The 18,037-nt window shown below is 45.9% G+C and overlaps 1 protein-coding gene across 1 annotated transcript in view; it reads right to left on the bottom strand.

The window, feature by feature from the left end:
• The window catches only part of col25a1 (collagen type XXV alpha 1 chain), a 483,837-nt gene that overhangs the window by 114,787 nt on the left and 351,013 nt on the right, over window positions 1–18,037 (bottom strand). The window contains exons 11-12 of the mRNA XM_089129575.1: window positions 17,853–17,885; window positions 17,713–17,748 (exon numbers count right to left, since the gene is read on the bottom strand). Of these exons, the coding sequence (XP_088985701.1) occupies window positions 17,713–17,748; window positions 17,853–17,885 (69 nt within the window). The remainder of the gene's footprint in view (window positions 1–17,712; window positions 17,749–17,852; window positions 17,886–18,037) is intronic.

Raw genomic sequence — 18,037 nt, 5'->3', positions numbered from 1 at the left:
TAGCATCATGTCGGGAAGACGCTGTGTTCTACAATGCAAAGATAGTTCAGCTAATTTTTTTTCATTTACCAGGGACGAGCATGTAAAGAATCAGTGGTTCCCTTTCGTAGTCACTCCGAGTTACGTCGGATGATGGAAAATGGGGGTTTCGCAGAAAGCCAATCCTCTTCGAGTATTAAAAAACGAGCCAATGCGGTCTGCGGAATTTGCATAGCGTATCTCCGCCCCACCTCGTGGGTATAAAAGGAGGATGCGGACGCAACCGCAGTATGTTTTCGCTTCGGAGCCAAAAGAACCTCTTCACTCCACAAGCCACTCATACTGAGTTATCTTTTCGAGACGAGCATCCTCTCCAGTGTTGGTGTGACGGCGGTACCCAGCGAGATTCTACATTGCCTGCGATCTGTGCAGTGGTCTGCCAGACTTTGTGCTTCTCCCTGGTCGCCTCAGCGCTGCAGAGTGAATTTCCTCTCTACTGAAAGAGCTGCACGCGGCACGTCTTTTTAAAGATGCTTCGCCCGTGTTCTTCTGGGTGCGGTCGATTTCTCTCCTCTTCTGATGGGCATGAGCGCTGCTTTGTGTGTCTAGGCTTTGAACATGCTAAAGCAGCGCTCGTGGATGACTCATGTTCCTTCTGTGGGAACATGACCATCGCGACACTGAGATCGAGACTCAATGATCTTACTGTGAGAGTCCCCGCGTCTGTTAACCGATCTGCTTCCTCTTCCAGAGGGAACTCTTCGGCTCGCAGACAGGGTGATCTGACGGTGACGGTGTGGAACAAAAACCCGACGCTTGCTCCTCGGGCCACACCCCCCTCAGCCGTGTCGCAACCCGAGAGTGCCGTAATGATGCACACAAGCGCTTCTTCGTAAGTGCCGTCTGTTTCGTTCGGCGCTCCAGAGGAGGATGCGATGTCGATCGCGGCATCACAAGGCGGGCTTGATTCCTCGGGAAGTGAGGATGCGGCTGCGCTGCCTCCTTCGGGGTTGCCAGCGTTGCCCGTGTCTGATCCCGAGATGACGGCCATGCTGTCTCGGGCTGCCGTGAGCATTGGGTTAGTGTGGAACCCTCCGCCCTGACCTGATCGCTCACGGATGGATGATTGGTTTTTGGGCAAGGCTGCCGCCTCACGGCCACAGCCGACCCCAATCCCTTTCTTCCCTGGGCTGCATGCGGAGCTGACGAAGTCATAGAAGGCTCCTCTGACCTCCGGGGCTTTCAACGAACTGCGTGCTGCTACTGACCTCGCTCTCCAAGCGACTAAGGTGGCGGAGCGCTCCCTCGGTCAGGTGATGGCCATTAACGTGGTCCAGGAGCGTCATCTCTGGCTCAACCTGGCTGACGTGCGGGACGCCGAGCAGACTCATCTGCTTGACGCCCCCCTCTCCCAGGCTGGCCTCTTCGGCGGTGCGGTTGAGGACTTCGCCCAGCAGTTCTCGACCGCTCAGAAGCAGATTGAGGCCATCAAACATATTCTGCCCCGACGGCCAGCTGCTGCCTCCACCCAGCCGTCGGCACAGACGCCTCAGCCTGCTCGCCACCGAGGGCGCCCTCCCGCAGCTCCCCTCCCGCACGGCCACAGCAGCAGCCTTCACCTGGGCTGTGTCGTGGAGGAGGCCGCAGGAAGGCACCACAGCCCCCTCAGGCCCCGCGCCCCGCTAAACGCCAGGGCAAGCGGCGTTCCTGAGACAGGCTGCTCAGTGTTGGCGTCTAGTGTTTTCCCAGGAGGTGGTAGCAGGCCCCCTCCTTCCCCCGGTAGAGGGCCTGGGGAGAATCTTTTGTTCTCAGCTCCCCGCTGCTCACAGCACCCTGAGTTGGTTAAAGAAAGACTTGACACCATCACTGAGCACGCAGAGCAAAATGACAGTGTGTTACACCCCTGGGCCTCACCACTCTCATTCTCCTCTGTCTGTGAGGGCGCGGAAGGAAGCGGCTGTCGTCTCCGGACCACGCTGCTCCCTTCCCCCTCTATCGCCAGACTCCCGGCAGAGCAGACCCCCCTGGAACGCTGGTCCTTCCCTGGTCTCCTCTGTCGGGGAGCGGAGTTTGATTCTGCACACACGGGGGGTAACTCCCCCACGTCTGCAGGTCTCTCCGCCCCGCTGCCCCTCCGGGGGGACGTCTGTGGCTCGGATGATCCTGCTGGTTCGGTTCCTGGGAGCTTGGCTAGAGCTCCCTGGCCTATCCCGTTGGGTCACCCGAACTATCAGGCTCGGCTATGCGATTCAATTCGCACGGTCTCCTCCCCGCTTCCGGGGAGTTCGCTTTACGGTGGTCGGTGGCAATGCCCCGGTCATGAGAGCGGAGATCGCTACCCTTCTGGCGAAGGGTGCGATCGAGGCTGTCCCTCCAGCCGAGATGAGGTCAGGGTTCTACAGCCCCTACTTCATTGTCCTCAAGATGACCGGTGGGTTACGGACGATCCTAGATCTACGCGTTTTGAACCGCACTCTTCACCGACTCCCGTTCAAAATGCTCATGGCCAAATGCATTTCCGAATGCATTCGGCCCCAGGCTTGGTTTGCAGCGATAGACCTGAAGGACGCGTACTTTCATGTCTCCATCTTACCTCGACACAGACCGTTTCTACGGTTTGCTTTCGAGGGTCAAGCATTTCAGTACGCGGTTCTCCCATTCGGGTTGGCTCTGTCCCCTCACGTCAAGTCAAGTCACATTTATTTATATAGCGCTTTTCACAATACAGATGGTATCAAAGCAGCTTCACAGTGATAACATGAAAGTAGTACAACACAGATCAATAATATTGTTAATATTAAATAATAAATAAATAACCCCGACTAAGCAAGCCAAAAGCAAGGCAAAAGCAAGGCGACAGTGGCAAGGTCGCGTTTTTACAAAGATTGTCGAGGCAGCCCTTGTTCCCATTCGCGAACACAGGGTTCGCATCCTGAACTACCTCGACGATTGGCTGATCCTAGCACACTCTCGAGATCAGGTCAACTGGTCTCGTTGACCTGACCTGTTGGTAGCCCCATATTGGCCCACCAAGACCTGGTTCTCCGAACTGGTACTCGCGACAGCACCTCCTTGGCCTATTCCTCTGAGGAAGGACCTCCTCTCTCAGAGACGGGGCACCCTGTGGCACCCTCGTCCCGATCTGTGGAGGCTACACGTGTGGCTCCTGGATGGGACGAGGCAGGTTTGAGTACCCTGCCACCTGTGGTGGCGGCTACCATCACTTCCGCTAGAGCAGCGTCCACGAGACACGCCTATGCATTGAAGTGGAACCTTTTCGTCAACTCGTGCTCTTCTCGCCGAGAAGACCCCCGGAGATGCTCGATCAGTGTCGTGCTTTCCTTCTTGCAAGAAGGGTTGGAGCGAAGGCTGTCTCCTTCCACTCTAAAAGTTTATGTGGCTGCAATTGCCGCTTTTCATGAAGCAGTCGAAGGTAAGTCGTTGGGGAAGCACGATCTGATCATCAGGTTCCTCAGGGGAGCGAGGAGACTGAATCCTCCTCGCCCTCCTCTCGTACCCTCTTGGGACCTCTCAGTGGTTTTAAATGCCCTGCAGAGGCCTCCATTTGAGCCTCTGCAATCAGTTGAGATGAAGTTCCTGTCAATGAAGACAGCGCTCCTGGTTGCACTGGCCTCCATCAAGAGGGTAGGGGACCTGCACTCATTCTCCATTGACAAAGCATGCCTGGAATTTGGGCCGGCGTACTCTCACGTGATCCTGAGACCCCGGCGTGGATGTATGCCCAAGGTTCCCACCACTCCCTTCCGGGATCAGGTGGTGAACCTGCAAGTGCTGCCCCTGGAGGGGGCAGGCCCAGCCTTGGCACTGCTCTGTCCAGTACGCGCCCTCCGTGCTTACGTAGACAGAACGTGGTGTTTGAGGACCTCAGACCAGCTCTTTGTCTGTTATGGTGGGAGCCAGAAGGGAAGCAGCGGCTGTCTCACTGGATAGTGGACACCATCGCTTTGGCTTACCAGCAGCAAGGTCGTCCGTGCCCCCTTGGTGTGACGGCCCACTCCACCCGGAGTGTGGCTCCTCTTGGGCTTTAGCGCATTGCGCCTCGCTAGCAGACATCTGCAGAGCTGCAGGCTGGGCGACACCTAACACATTCGCTAGATTCTATAATCTCAGAGTGGAGCCTGTGCCCTCTCTTGTACTCGCTCACCCGGCCAGTACTGGACCCGCTCAGGTGTCTTCGCTTGCTCGCCACTCCACTCCATGGACTGGTAATGCGATATTTACTCAGCTGAGCTTTCCGTTGAAGCCCTGAGTCCTCCAGCACTGTTGATGCTGGCGCCAGTGTCTGTTGCCTGGACGTCGGCTAGGTGCCTCCATGTGCATGGTTCCTGCTAGTAACCTCCACATGTGTATTTTCCACTGTAAGCCTCTCTGAGCATGTGTCTTCCCTCGGCAAGCCACCTTGCCACCCCGGAGTTAAGATTCTGCCACCCTACGGGTTGGTCACTCTAGTTCCTCCGTATGAGCCCTACGGGGCAATATGTGCATTCATAAGTCCTCCCTTTGGTAGGCATGCTGCGGCATATTCCCCTGGGATATGCTCCCCAGTGTACCTTGGTATTCCTGTGTCAAGTAGGACTCCTCATTAGTGAGCTAAATGTGTCAGGGGTGCAGACTTGCGCAGGGCACTGGAAGACAGCTGTGAAGGTGGCGTGATTACACGGGGGACCCCCATTCTCCGTCATCCGACGTAACTCGGAGTGACTACGAAAGGGAACGTCTCGGTTACGTATGTAACCCTCATTCCCTGAGTAGGGAACGGAGACGTTACGTCTCCCTGCCACTTCCGCTGTACCGCTGGGTAGACGCCCGAGTTCAGTCTCGGCTCCTCAGCGAAGACATAGTGCGATTGCGTCCGCTTCCTCCTTTTATAACCACGAGGTGGGGCGGAGATACGCTATGCAAATTCCGCAGACCCAAGGCATTTTCACGCCATTGGCTCTTTTTTTAATACTCGAAGAGGATTGGCTTTCTATGCGAAACCCCCATTCTCCGTCATCCGACATAACCTCTCCGTTCCCTACTCAGGGAACGAGGGTTACATACGTAACCGAGACGTTAGAGTTCATATTTGCAACGCTACCACAACAGTATAGGCCGATTGTGTTCTCATTTTAATGACGAATCGCTCAAAAACATAAATGAATTCAAATGTGGATTCGCAAGCAGTTGTTCCTGAAGGAGGGCTCAGTAACTTACTTACCCAGTGTATATGGATCAGCTTCCTCATATGAATCAAAACCTGTAAGTATTTTTAATAATTGTTGCTTTTATGGGTTTTGAACGGTTTTGTAGCGTCGGGCGCGAGGAGGGAAGGCGCAATAAGTATGTGTGTGCGTGTGTGTGTGTGTAAGTTAAAATTAGAAGGGGTCCCTTCTAGGGAATGTGGCTAGGGAACCCGAAGGAACCCCTTCTAATTTTGTAAAGTTGTGGTCCTAGGCCCTTGAGCAGGCCCAGGTAGGCCTTTCATTAAACTATGTTTATGGAGTTTTTTCTGTAGAACATATAGCTTGGGCTATGACCACAGGGAATGCTGTCACTGTCACTCTCCTGAAACTCTCCACTCACCCTCCACTCTCTTAGCATGGCGGTGTGGGTAAATCGTTCCCCAAAGCGTCATTCGACGCAGTGCGAGTTCCCTTTTTAAAGGGTAAGTCTCAGGTTATGACTGTAACCTATAATCCCTGAGAACAGGGAACCAGTCCCGGCGCCATGGGCGGGCATTGGGGGCCCTGGCCGAGCCTGTCTCCCTTCATCAACACTACGTCTGGTCTCATCTCATTTCATCGCGATCTCACAAAAACTCCAACGTTTTGTGAGTGGATTTTTTTCTGAAATGGATCTGATTGGCTATTGTGTTTTAGAAATCAACATGTATGTCTGTAATTGGCTACATTGCACAATGCTGCAAAAACACGTTATAATGAGAAAATCTACTTATGCTTGCGACTGTAAATCGTTATTTTGTTTAGATGTTCTTATTGCTTTTGTGCAATAGATTAATAACAATGTATTTGTTTTGGGATGTTTTATTTAGATAGGGAGTCCCACAAATCGTTTTATTCTCCTGCAACCCATTACCGCCCACACCCGCACTCGACCATCAAGTCTAGTCGTAAATGTTAGTAGTCACGCAGGAGTCGACCAACCACCAGTCCTTGCTTGTTTGCACTTTTACTTATATATTTTTATCAATAGGCTACTGTAACTTTTGTTACAAGTTGGTGAGTTGAATAAACTCCTGAATAAAAATAACAATGTGTTTGGTCTGATTTAAAAAACAATATTTGTAAATGGACTTGATTGGTTTGTAGATATTGAGTGCGGGAATGTTTGTTTGTGTCCTAAGAATAGTAGTGCTTAATAACGATAGCTGTTACATGGTGACAATTGTGTTATATACAGTATAATTTATTATGAATCAGTATACACATCAGAGTTCAATCAGCTTTGACATTTAAATCTGGATATTTGTGATATTTTTACCACCTTTATAAAGGACATTTCCCCTAATCTTATTAAATATATGATTATATTTCTTAATGATTCCTCTTTCATTTAAAAATTCTTTATTTGATCACTAAATTAAATTTGAATAAGATAATATATGACTGTTACCGATCAAATTAAATCATTTACATTAAATATTATACATTAAATAATGTTATGAGATTGTTTTAAATCTTTTTTTAAAAATATACAAATAAGAAAAGTTGAAAGAATGACACTTTCAAACCTAAACTAAACCGCTAGTAGATTGCGGTAAGGCATAGCGGCTGCAGTGTTAAGTGAGTCATTGAGTCGTTTGTTCAAATGATTCGTTCAAACACCTGATTCATCAAGAATAAAGTAGTCATTCTGGGTTGCGTTTCCCGAAAGCATCATTAGCCAACTATGGTCGCAATTTCCCTCGTTATCAGCATAGTTCAACGAGTCGGTTGTATTCCGAAACCATCGTTCCAACGAACATTCGCAAACTGCATCGCAAAGTTGTGTGGTTTGAACGACAGCTCTCGACCTGTGGTTAGAAGCATTGTTTCTATATTGCATGACATTTGGAAGTAATAAATCCTTATCTTGAGCAAAATAAGAAAAAAGCTGACATTCAGTACAACCGGTGCCTTTTATTCAGCATACCTACAAATGTAATAGATTTAAAGTACCAATTTTGAAGAGTGCGCATGTGCGAAGGTGCTCTACTATGTAAGAACGAGCCAAATATTGAGTTTGGTGATAAAGCAATATTACTGAGAACAATTTGAAATAGTCCTCAGATGACATGTCTGTAATTTATATTAACAAATCTAGCGTTAATTGGATCTCAAACAGTTTAATTAAAAGTAGTTATTACTCCACCACGTGTGAAACCAACGTGGTTGAACGATACTTTGCGACAATGGGTTTCGGGAAACAGTCGCGACTAGCTAGTTGATTTCTCCAGGTAGTGAAGCAGCAAGTTACATCGTTGTACGGGAAATGCACCCCAGAATGGGTCATTGAATCTTTTACTCAACCAATTCGTTTAAAACACTCAATCATTTAGTGATGAAAACACAGTTGCTGCGAGATGCGATTCTGTTTCTGCTGGGATCTTTGTTTTAAAATAGAACAAAGTCAATATTGCATCTAAAATGTAAGTGACTTATGAATTACTTGTTTCACTAGTTCACACTTACATAAAATTAGAGGGAGAAATTTTAATGCATATTTGGCGTGCTGTCTGGGGGAAGGGCTTCGAGCTCGGAATTCGGCCCGAACCCTAGTACTCCCCCATAAATGCCAGGTAACTTGGGACAGCACTCGTAAAATTATGTAAAATAAAAAAAGTGAAGGGCACACAAAGGTATTTATAAGGTTTCAAGTTTAACAGTACGACCAGGGGGGCTCTCACAGCATCCGACGGGAGCTTGGATGCTCGCAGAATCAGATGGGTAAGCCTCGCCAGCAATCGAACGCGGGGCGTCCGCTGAACTCTGTCGGGGGGCTCGACCGGCACTTCGAAGGGGGCTGGGACACGGGAAAAGACCCCTCGCACCCCGATGAACGGGGAGCCCACGTGGCGACACGAGAGCGGCCGTCTGAAGACGAATAGTTTGTGCGGGCTCTCACTGCTATTCGAACGGGAGGGCTCGACTGGCGTTTGTAGGGGGACTGAGCCTGAACGGGGGAGCCTGCATTTGATTGAGAAATATATAAATCGAAAATGTACTTTCTGAGCGTACGTGCATACGGCGAGACAAAATTGATTCTGGGAGGTGGGTTGGAGAGTGACAAAATGAAGGAGCGCGGCAGGTGCTTTGAATGAAAGCTTTAATTAGATAGGGCTTGGTGTGCATCTCGGATGTGAAAGCGGCTGGATCTGATGTACGTTTTGAAAGCTTCTGAAGACCAGCAACCTAGGGTTTGCATTTGTTGATGGGAGAGACCTTTTTGAGCGGCTGGTTGCTGCTCCGATGCGAAAGGAGCGACTTGAGAATTAATTAGCTGCGATGCGGGATTGGATGAGAATTGCTTTAAGATGTTTTTGGAACCAGAATCTCGTGGCTGATTGATTGGAGTCGACAGCGAAGAGTGGATTGGATTGAGTGGGGATTTGACCACATTCTCGAGATAATATGATTTGGTCTTCTAGCGGTTGAATGGAAGACGCAAGGGTGAGGAAAATGCGCGATGAAGGGACAGCCTTGCGGAATTATGCGCATAGCATAGTTTAGGTGGCTGAGCAGCGCGAGGACTTTGCGTTAGGTACAATTAGTGCAGTCTATGAGATTGGACGCGATCAATATTATTCGATCGATTTTCTGTTTAGGCAGTGAAACGTCCGGGTTGTGATATAATTCGTCTGCTAGACGAAACATTCGCGGGAGTCGAGAGATAGTTTTTGCACTTTTATTGACAGGTACTTCTGTACTGGACATGCAACTCGGGCTTGTGCACCTCCGCAGTAGTTGCAGACGTGGAGGAAGCGTCAGCGTTGTCTAGGGCATTTTCCGTCATGGAACATTATTGCAGCCTGTTTGATACGATATGAGGCTGTACTTGGGAAATCTCTACTGGAAGAGTGTTGCTCTCTGGCGGATCGCGGAACGTAGCTGGTAGATTTGAACTGGCTCTGTACTGGGCAGGGAGAAAACTGAAGGGTTAATCTGCGGGCGCGCCGTCGTGGCATGATTACAGATCTGCAAAATGCACATGAAATGTTTTGGCATACAAGAAAACACTCTGTTGTGGAGATCGATATCCAAGCTTCCCAATAAGGACACTGATTCCATTGAGAAATAGCCAACGCATGGCGCATTTAGCGGAAAACAGTTTGTGGTACGTATAAAAGTGGCAACCTCCGTAGGACAGTGCGAGCTCCGCTATAATGGAAAGAGAGTCGTTCAACTTGTGCCATCTATGGAGAAAAGCGGAGCATATGATTTGGGTATAGCAATTGATAGCAATATAAAATTCAGCTAACGACAAATGCCACCTGCATTTTTTCATTTCTTTATTTTTTAGGGTAGCTCTTATGTTGTTGGTCAATAGAGGGGTTTTTGAGGCAACAGCGTTTGGAGGAGCTGGTTGAGGTGTTTGATGAGAAGAGAGAAAAGGGAGATCGAGCCTTACGAGGGTTAAAAGGAGGAAGGGTCGGGGCTGAGGTCGTTTGCGGAGGCATCCTCACGCAGAAATCGGCCCCTGTGCCCGGTGGAGAAGCGAAGAAGAAAAGGAGTGAGGGAGAGGAAAGGGAAAGAAATGATGGGTCAAACCACAACTTTCCTGAACTAAACTTCTGTTTTTTTTCTTTCCCCATTACTTCCTTCTTTGCCAACTATGGCAGTTTAAGTGACATAGTCTTTCAACTATACTGGCTTTTTTCAACAACGTCCCTCCAATTGATTGGTTCCACGTCCAGGTGATGCAGTAGAAGTTGACTGTTCAGAGTGTTCTGGAACCTGAGTAACTTCTGGGTGAAACGGTGCCAAATGAGACATGTCCCACGTTCGTCCATCACTCAGTTCAAAACTATGTTTCCCCTTCTTTCTAACAATCTGCATAGGGTTGCTGAATTTAGATTTTCCTTTTCTCACATGCACAGGTTTTCTCACCCGTACAAAGTCGCCTTCCTTGAGCCCAGGGGTCTTTGCTTTGCGCGTTGTATCCAGGTATGCTTTCATCTTCCTCTGGTTTTGCATCACTTTTGTTTTCAGCTTTTTATAGCAGGGTTCACATTGCACTTTGGAAGAATTGTCAACTTTGTTCTCATTTTCCTTCCAAACATCAGCTCGAAAGGAGAAATTCCTGTCGTGGCGTGAGGTGTGCCTCGGTAAGTTTGTAGAAAATCCGCAATGAACAATGTCCAAGGGGCTCTCTCCCTTTCTGCAGTCAGGATAGCCTCCTTCAGTACCTTATTCCAGCGCTCCACAGCTCCATTTCCTTCCGGGTGATATATAGAAGTACAGATGTGCTTTACATCTCTCTTGTAGAAATAGTTTAAAATCTGTTGACCGGAACTGAGGCCCGTTGTCAGTAACAATCTCCAGAGGATTCCCTTTTTGGCTGAACACTGACCTCAGAAAACAATTAATGGTAGATCCAGTCACACGAGGTGCAAAAGCTACCGCTGGCCATTTTGAATGGCAGTCAATCATTGTGATAGCATATCTACAAAAAACAGGACCAATGTCGAATGGACCCACCACGTCGATGCCCAGTTTCTTCCACGGACCTACTGGATAGTCAACTGGTGTAAGTGGTGCATGTGTGGTTCTAGCAGTTTTATCATTGAGTTGGCAGGTGACGCAGGTTGCAATCGTGGACTGTTCCTGCGAATCCATCTTAGGCCACCAGTAAAGTTCCCTAAGCCGTTGCTTGGTTCTCACAATGTCTTGATGGCCATCATGAGTGAGGGTGACCATATGTGAACGTAAACTAAGCGGCACAATCAGTCTGTGTGGTCCTCTTAGCACATACGAGTCCAACATAGACAGTTCGTCTCGTATTGGAAAGTACCTGGACATGGATGCAGGGCTTTCGAGGTAGCGGGCCAGCCATACTCAATGTACTGATTAAGTTTGGCAAGCTCAGGACATGAGGAACTTTCAGCAGCAAACTCGGTCACAGGAACAGCTGACAGGAGTGTAGTGATAGCAGCAACAGTTTAGGGTTCAGAATCCGAGTCAGAATTAATTTCATTTGGCAATGGAAGACGCGAAAGGCAATCAGTGACCTGGTTGTCAACCCCCTGTCTGTACTGCATAGTATAGTTAAAACAGAGCAATCTGGCAGACCATCATGCTACTCTCAGTCCACCTCGTCCCATACCTTTAGTAGTCAAAAGGGTGGTTAGGGCTTGGTGGTCAGATCTTAGTTTGAAGTGTTTGCGCCACAGATATGTTCTCCAACACTCAATGACCCATACACAAGCAAGGGCTTATTTTTCAACCACAGAATATTTTCTTTCTGCCGATGTTAAGGTTCTGGATGCGAAAGCCATGGTCCTTTCTGACTTATCTGGATGAAGAGGAGTCAGGATGCCACCTATGCCGTAGTCTAAGGCATTTGTTTTAACCATTGTGGGCAAAGCGGGATCAAATAAAGCCAATGCAGGGCTTTGTGCAATCAGTTCTTTTACTTTCTGGAAACTTTTGTGCGCTTTATTAGTCCATACAAAATTCGACTTTCCTCAAAGGGCATCTCTCATAGGTTCAACAACAGCTGCGTAGTTAGGAATGAATTTAGCATACCAAGCGGTGAGGCCTAGAAATGATCTTAGTGTGGGCTCATCCGAAGGTGGTGGAGCATTGCGTATTGCTTCCAAGTGGCTGTGATCCGGCATCAGTCCCGGAGAGGGTATGTCCCAGAAACGTGAGCTTCTCCTGGCGAAATTTACATTTCTTCTCATTTAGTTGCAGATCTATTTCTTGTAGTTTGTGGATCACTATTTTTAGGTGAGCATCATAGCTAGTAACAGAGTCACCAACCACAATTCGCCTTGGCTAAGCCACTCCCTAGAATGTAGATTGACCAATCATAGCGCAGCCAAGAACGAGCTCCCACAGAGGTCCGACACTTTTTTCACAGCACTCCATTGACTTTCAACACAGGCAGGCATCTCATATTTTTGGTCTCGGCAGGCTATTACCGTCGTAGTTTTATCAAAAATATGGTTAAACATTGTGCCTGGGGTATATGTAACACAGATACGTGTTTCCCAGAGAGGTTGGAGGGGGGTGTCCGTTTTTTCCCTTCCCAAAACCGAAGTCAAATCCTGACAAGTGTTGTCTTTGGATTAAACTGTATGGACGTCCTCAGTCAGCTAAACCCCTCAAAGATCAACAAGCACATCTGTTTTGCTTATAACCTTACTGTGAAGTTATACTAGTTAGACCATTTTATAATGTTTTAGGTTATGATTTCGGTTCTCATTCCGGTTGTTGATACGCTAGCGCACGTACAATAAAAAATAAATAAATACAACGTTATACTCCGGTAGTCCATTTGCTTTGTAATAACGATTATAGAAGTGAATAGAGACCTACCCAGCTTTGCATGAACAGTATTGCTCCCTGATATTGTTAGTCCCAGCCTCCGTCTCGATTAGTAGGAAATGTGGTGGTTCAGTTTTTGACTGTGACCGGTAACGTTATGCTTTTGCCTCTATTTGGATGCCTTGTTGTTTCTTGCGTTTCACTTGTATGTCTTGAATATAGTCTTCAAACGCATATAGGTCCCTTTTGCCTACTTCTATCTGACACTTTATTTGCTGCTTTATAAAAGTTTGATAACATTTCAGCAGGAAGAGCTGTCACAGCATAAGCCATGTTGATACCAAACTAGAGCCCAGAATAAAGTTTGAAAGAAGTAGCAATAGTAACTAAGGGGGGCGGGGCTTAGCCAAAGGCGAATTATGTCATCCAGATAACACTGGACGCCTGTAACACCCCTAAGAATAGAAGACATCAGTTTTTGAAACGCCGCTGGGGCTGATGCTAATCCGTAGCAAACTCGCTTGAAACTAAACAAACCATCATGTGTTATAAAAGCAGTGATGTCCCTTCTGTCCTCATGTATTGGTACCTGATGGTAAGCATTTGCTAGGTCGATTGTAGAAAACATCACAGCACCTCTCAATTGTGAAAATAGTTTTTTAATGTGTGGAATTGGGTAGCTGTCCACAACGATTGCTTTGTTGGGGTCCCTTAGATCCACACACATTCTGATGTCTCCAGATTTCTTTTGAGTAACTACGATGGGCGAAACCCATGGTGAAACATCCACTCTTTCAATAATATCTGCTGCAAGTAGGCAGTTCAGCTCTGCAGACACAGCATCCCTTACAGAAAAAGGTAATCTGCGTAGCTTCTGTTGCACAGGAATGTTTTCATGCATTTTCACTTTGTGTACGTAGTTCTTTGCACAGCCAAAAGATGGCTATCAGTATGGAACACTTGTTGCACTGACTGTTTGGGGTTGAGTACTTTATTTTCTGTTAATGCGCAAGTTCAAGGAATATATTAAGTCCATGCCCATAAGTGTGTTTCCACTTTTCACAGTGTAGAATATGGCAGGTACTGAATGTTCACCATGTCGTGCAGACGTCTTAAAACATCCCAGCACTGGAAGGTCCTCTTTTGAATATGTGACAAGACGCACATTTTGTTTGCAGCAGCAAATGTGTTGTCATGTACAAAACAGTCAGTTCAGGACAGTGATTTCTCTGATGTCCTGTCTTCGTCCAGAGCGGCACACATTTGCCAAATGGCTGCTGGAATCACAGCGATAACATTTGCGTGCAGAATGGCTCTAGATTTTACTTTGTGTGGTTCTACGCATGGTTGTTTCTTTTTTTCTGACATATAGCCGTTGAACTGACAAGTCGGCAGGTTTTGCAAATTCACTCGCATTAGCCATGGCATTTTCCACTTGAACGGCCACTTGTACTGCTCCCTCTAACATCAAATCCATTTCAAGTAGTAAGCGTTCATGGATCTGGCTGCTGTGCACTTTCTCCACAATTTGATCTCTTAGCATTTCATCTTCTTTGTCACCAAATGCACATAATGACACCATGTTATGAAGCGCGGCCACGTACTGAAATATATTTTCGTCATGCCTTTTCTCCCTTTGACGAAATTTATGTTGTTCCGCAATGACATTAACTTTCGGTACAAAACGAGTTCTGAGAGCCGTAAGGGCAGATGCATAGGTCGTACCAGTATTAGGAAGAGTGTAAAATGAATGAACAACAAGAAGTTCTCGAACATTTGCGTCCAGATCCCAAACGGAACTGCAGGCTCACCAGGACATTGTAAGTACTGTATGTAGGAGGAAGATGAACTGCCATCCTCGTCGCCAATTTGTTGTGTAATCACATGAGAATCAATGAGAGCACACAGTGTAGCGAACAGATCTCTTTACTTTTCATTCTTTATCTCACAACCCATTTCTTCTCTCCTTCCTACTTTCATCTCTAGCACAATACCTCCATCTTGTGGACATTTATAAACCAGCAACGGAATAAGAGAACACAACAGAGTGGAGTAACGCCGGTGCAGAACCGGCTCTGTATGGGAGGAAGGTGGAGAAGCTGCTGAATGCAAGGTTGGCAGCCGGCGGGCCTTGCTCGCTCGAGCAGATGGAGTGGAAGCTGCAAGAGAGGGGTGAGTCGAAAGCAAGGAGACATATAAATTAAACAATTCTTCTTTATTTAATCTTTTTAAAAATTTTAACTTCAGAATTAATTAGCGCTTGACTCAGCCCTTTTATGGTCCATTTTTTTGTCTGGGATAGTTGGATGGACCAGGCTGGAGGTGGATGAGGAGCAAAAAAGATCGTACGATCGTACTCAGAACGTGGCCCCTGAAAAAAATGTAATGCCCTTCCGTGAATTTGTTGTCTGGAGCCGGGTTTGCAGGGAACGAGACACTGCATGTCCTTACCATGCCTCGGGGCCTGCCTACCAAACAGTCTTTTCAGATGAAAGGATATTGTCATGTTTGTAACCCTTTTATACTTCCAGGTTGCAAGTTAATCATTCACATTAATGATTCATTAATGAATTTCAACTTTCACCGGTCAATGTGATTGCCGTGATTTGATTGTGATTTCAGACACACCCAAAGCATCATTCGACGCAGTGTCTCGTTCCCTGTTCTCAGTAACCTGTAACCTGAGAAGTTTTGGTCTGTAAATATATCTAAATACCAATTCAGAATCGGCTTCTGTTTAGGCTGCAGTAACCTTAAACAAATTGTATAATAAATTCTATGTTGAATCAAATAAAATATTTATTTCTAAAGCTATATTCGTAATGTCTATTTGATGTTTTGACTTCAAATGACTTCAAATGAACTTTTGGGGATCAAAATTTGATGCCAAATTTAATGTGTGATTAATTTGGCGATAAAAAAGATTAATTAATCGACATATCATGTAATTAAATTAGATTTGAAAAAATAATCGCATGACAGTCGACATTATTATATTACTTTGGGCACAGTATATCATGAGAAATGAGGAATAAAAACTAAAACCTCAGAAGCACTAACATACCACGTAACTATGATACAATTCTGTTGTTAATTAGCTCATTCTCTGTTGAAATAAATACGCATGTGAAAAGTAAGTAGGACTGGTGCTCAAAAGGGTGCTGTTAAAAAGATCTCAGACTGTAGTTTTAGAGTTGTAAGTTTACACAGAACTTTTTTTAAAGGAGCATTTTACCCATTGCAACATTAATCTTTATTGAAAATGGATCATATATGTAGTCGAAATGTAAAATAATTTTTTTTTAATTTGGTGCCCTCTTGACCGAGAAAAGACAGAAAATAACCAAGGGGCGCCTAAGTATTAATAGACAACATGTCCCACAATGCCCCGCATTGCACAGATCTGCAAGCCACACCCACTAATCCGGGACAGTGCAAACAGAGAATTCACTCTTCCGTCTACAAGGCTAACATTAGCTGTCACCAGAGTTTGAAATTCATTTCACAAAAAATGTCTAGTTGGCCGTGGCAAGCAGGACGATCGAGGGCGAGGGATGTAAGAGGACGGCGCTTTGCGCGAGGCCAGTGGTGTGAGTTATAACAGAGACTGATAATGAAAGACACCTGTGAGGCGCGAACCTCACGGGACCTCACGGAGAAGCAAAAGCATAAAACGGGGAGCGACGACGGCAGACTGAGAGAGAAACAGGCCTGATGTTATGTTGTGTTTTGTTTCTGTTGTGTGTAACGTTACAGCAGTCGTCAAGGAGGGGCTGCTGGCTTATATTTTTGTTTTGTATTTGTTCATTTTACTATTAAAATGTTTAAATGTTCGCCAGTTCCTGCCTTCTTCTTCCCACAACAACAAACCCCGTTAACGTTACATTGGCAAACTCATTAGTGAATTACTCCTCTTTGTATTTCTTTCTATATGGTGAATAACTGCATGTTACCTGGATGTTTAGTCAGGCGAAACTATCACAACACAAACGTCCGTGTGCTCGTCTGATTCAGAGATTTCCTCCAGGAGAAATTGCCATCGTTGAAATTCTCTGCAGCAGAACGGGCTGTGTCGGGCTGTGTCCGTAGGCCGTAGCACGCAGCGAGAGCATGGGCACCAGCAAGCCGCCCAGCGCCAGAGTCAGTCCGGGGTCCTCGACCAACAGGCAGCCTCCTGCTCCTCCATGAGCCTCGGCTGCTTTAAACTATACTGCGACTCGTAAAGATAGCCACGAACATCGGATTCGAGCAGCAGAATTTCAAAATCCTCTTCTTCCATATCATGTTTAGTTTCTTCCGTCATTGTCATAACTTACTATCTCCACAGCGCTTGTTAGCTTAGCTTCCAAACAAGATGGCGTTTATTGATTTCAGTTTCTGCAAGTGAAGTCCCACCCACTGATCTGTAATAGGCCTGTAGGGTGAGTGGGTCCCACACCCTGGAATAATAATGAGCTAATCTTTGTAGTTCTAAAGATTTTAATGAAATATGACTTCCTGCTTATCGTGACGCAAAATGACGATTTTTACGTCACGATAAGCAGGAAGTAAAACACTTAAATCCTTATTTCTCCCATCTCAGGGGAAAATAAGGGAATAAACCATGACCATTCGAAAATATGACTGGGTTTCTAAAAATACAAAGCTTAATGCAAATGGGTGAAGTGACCATTTAAGTCCTGTAAATGTGATGAAGATTTCTGCAAGAGAACTCAAGCTGTTCTCTTGTATCCTTAGAACTGAATTTGGAGCAGATTGATTATTCAGTGAAGCCTGAATGTTGTTTTAAACATAACAAGTAATAAAGGGATGCAAAACAAAGAAATAATACAAAGTAGACAAACTATAATAGCATTATGTTTTTACGGCTTATGTTGGAGCGGGAAATGAGTTCAATTCTCAGTAAATGAATAGTTTATGCCAAGGTATACTAAGGCACAAACTAAAAGGTTACCTAAAAACATCAAATAAAAAGTGCATTTTTAAGTTATATTAGTTCACCTGAAATCCGGCTGGAAAGGAAGCTGACCTTGCTAAAAAGCGCTTTCTTTCTTAAGTAGTTGGTGTCTCACTTAATAGCAGCACGCAAATGTTGGTAAGCTTTGCTTCATACAGTCATACGGTGCAGAAAATAATGTTGCTATAATACTTTATGGTTAAACTTTATTAAAACACATGTGCAGTCATTTGTTCCAAACAATAACAATCTTAAGTGAATACTCAGTGCAGTATGCAGTTTTACCTTTTGTCCTTCACGTCCTGGCTCTCCTGGCTCACCCTGTAACAATAAGAATGCATTTAAGTGCTCATATCAAATGAAAAATTAGATCTTGCTAAACAACACGGACTAAAGATAAAAATTATTCTGAGGTTGTGTTTTACCTTAATTCCAGCAGCAGAGGATCCAGCATTACCCTGTGAAGGGTATAAAATTAATAGTACATTTGTTTTCGTCAAAACTGAGCCATTTAAAACTGTTAAAACTGCATCTAAATTTTAAAATTTTTTGAGTTTTTTTTGGAAATTTTGGAACTTGCTGCTGCTGAATGCTGCTAAGCATGCCAAAA

Source organism: Pimephales promelas, chromosome 1, assembly GCF_988280905.1.
Source record: "Pimephales promelas chromosome 1, fPimPro1.hap1.1, whole genome shotgun sequence".
Classification (NCBI taxonomy): domain Eukaryota; kingdom Metazoa; phylum Chordata; class Actinopteri; order Cypriniformes; family Leuciscidae; genus Pimephales; species Pimephales promelas.
The sequence above is the reverse complement of the archived record's forward strand: the minus strand, read 5'-3'. Positions and strand labels throughout refer to the sequence as shown.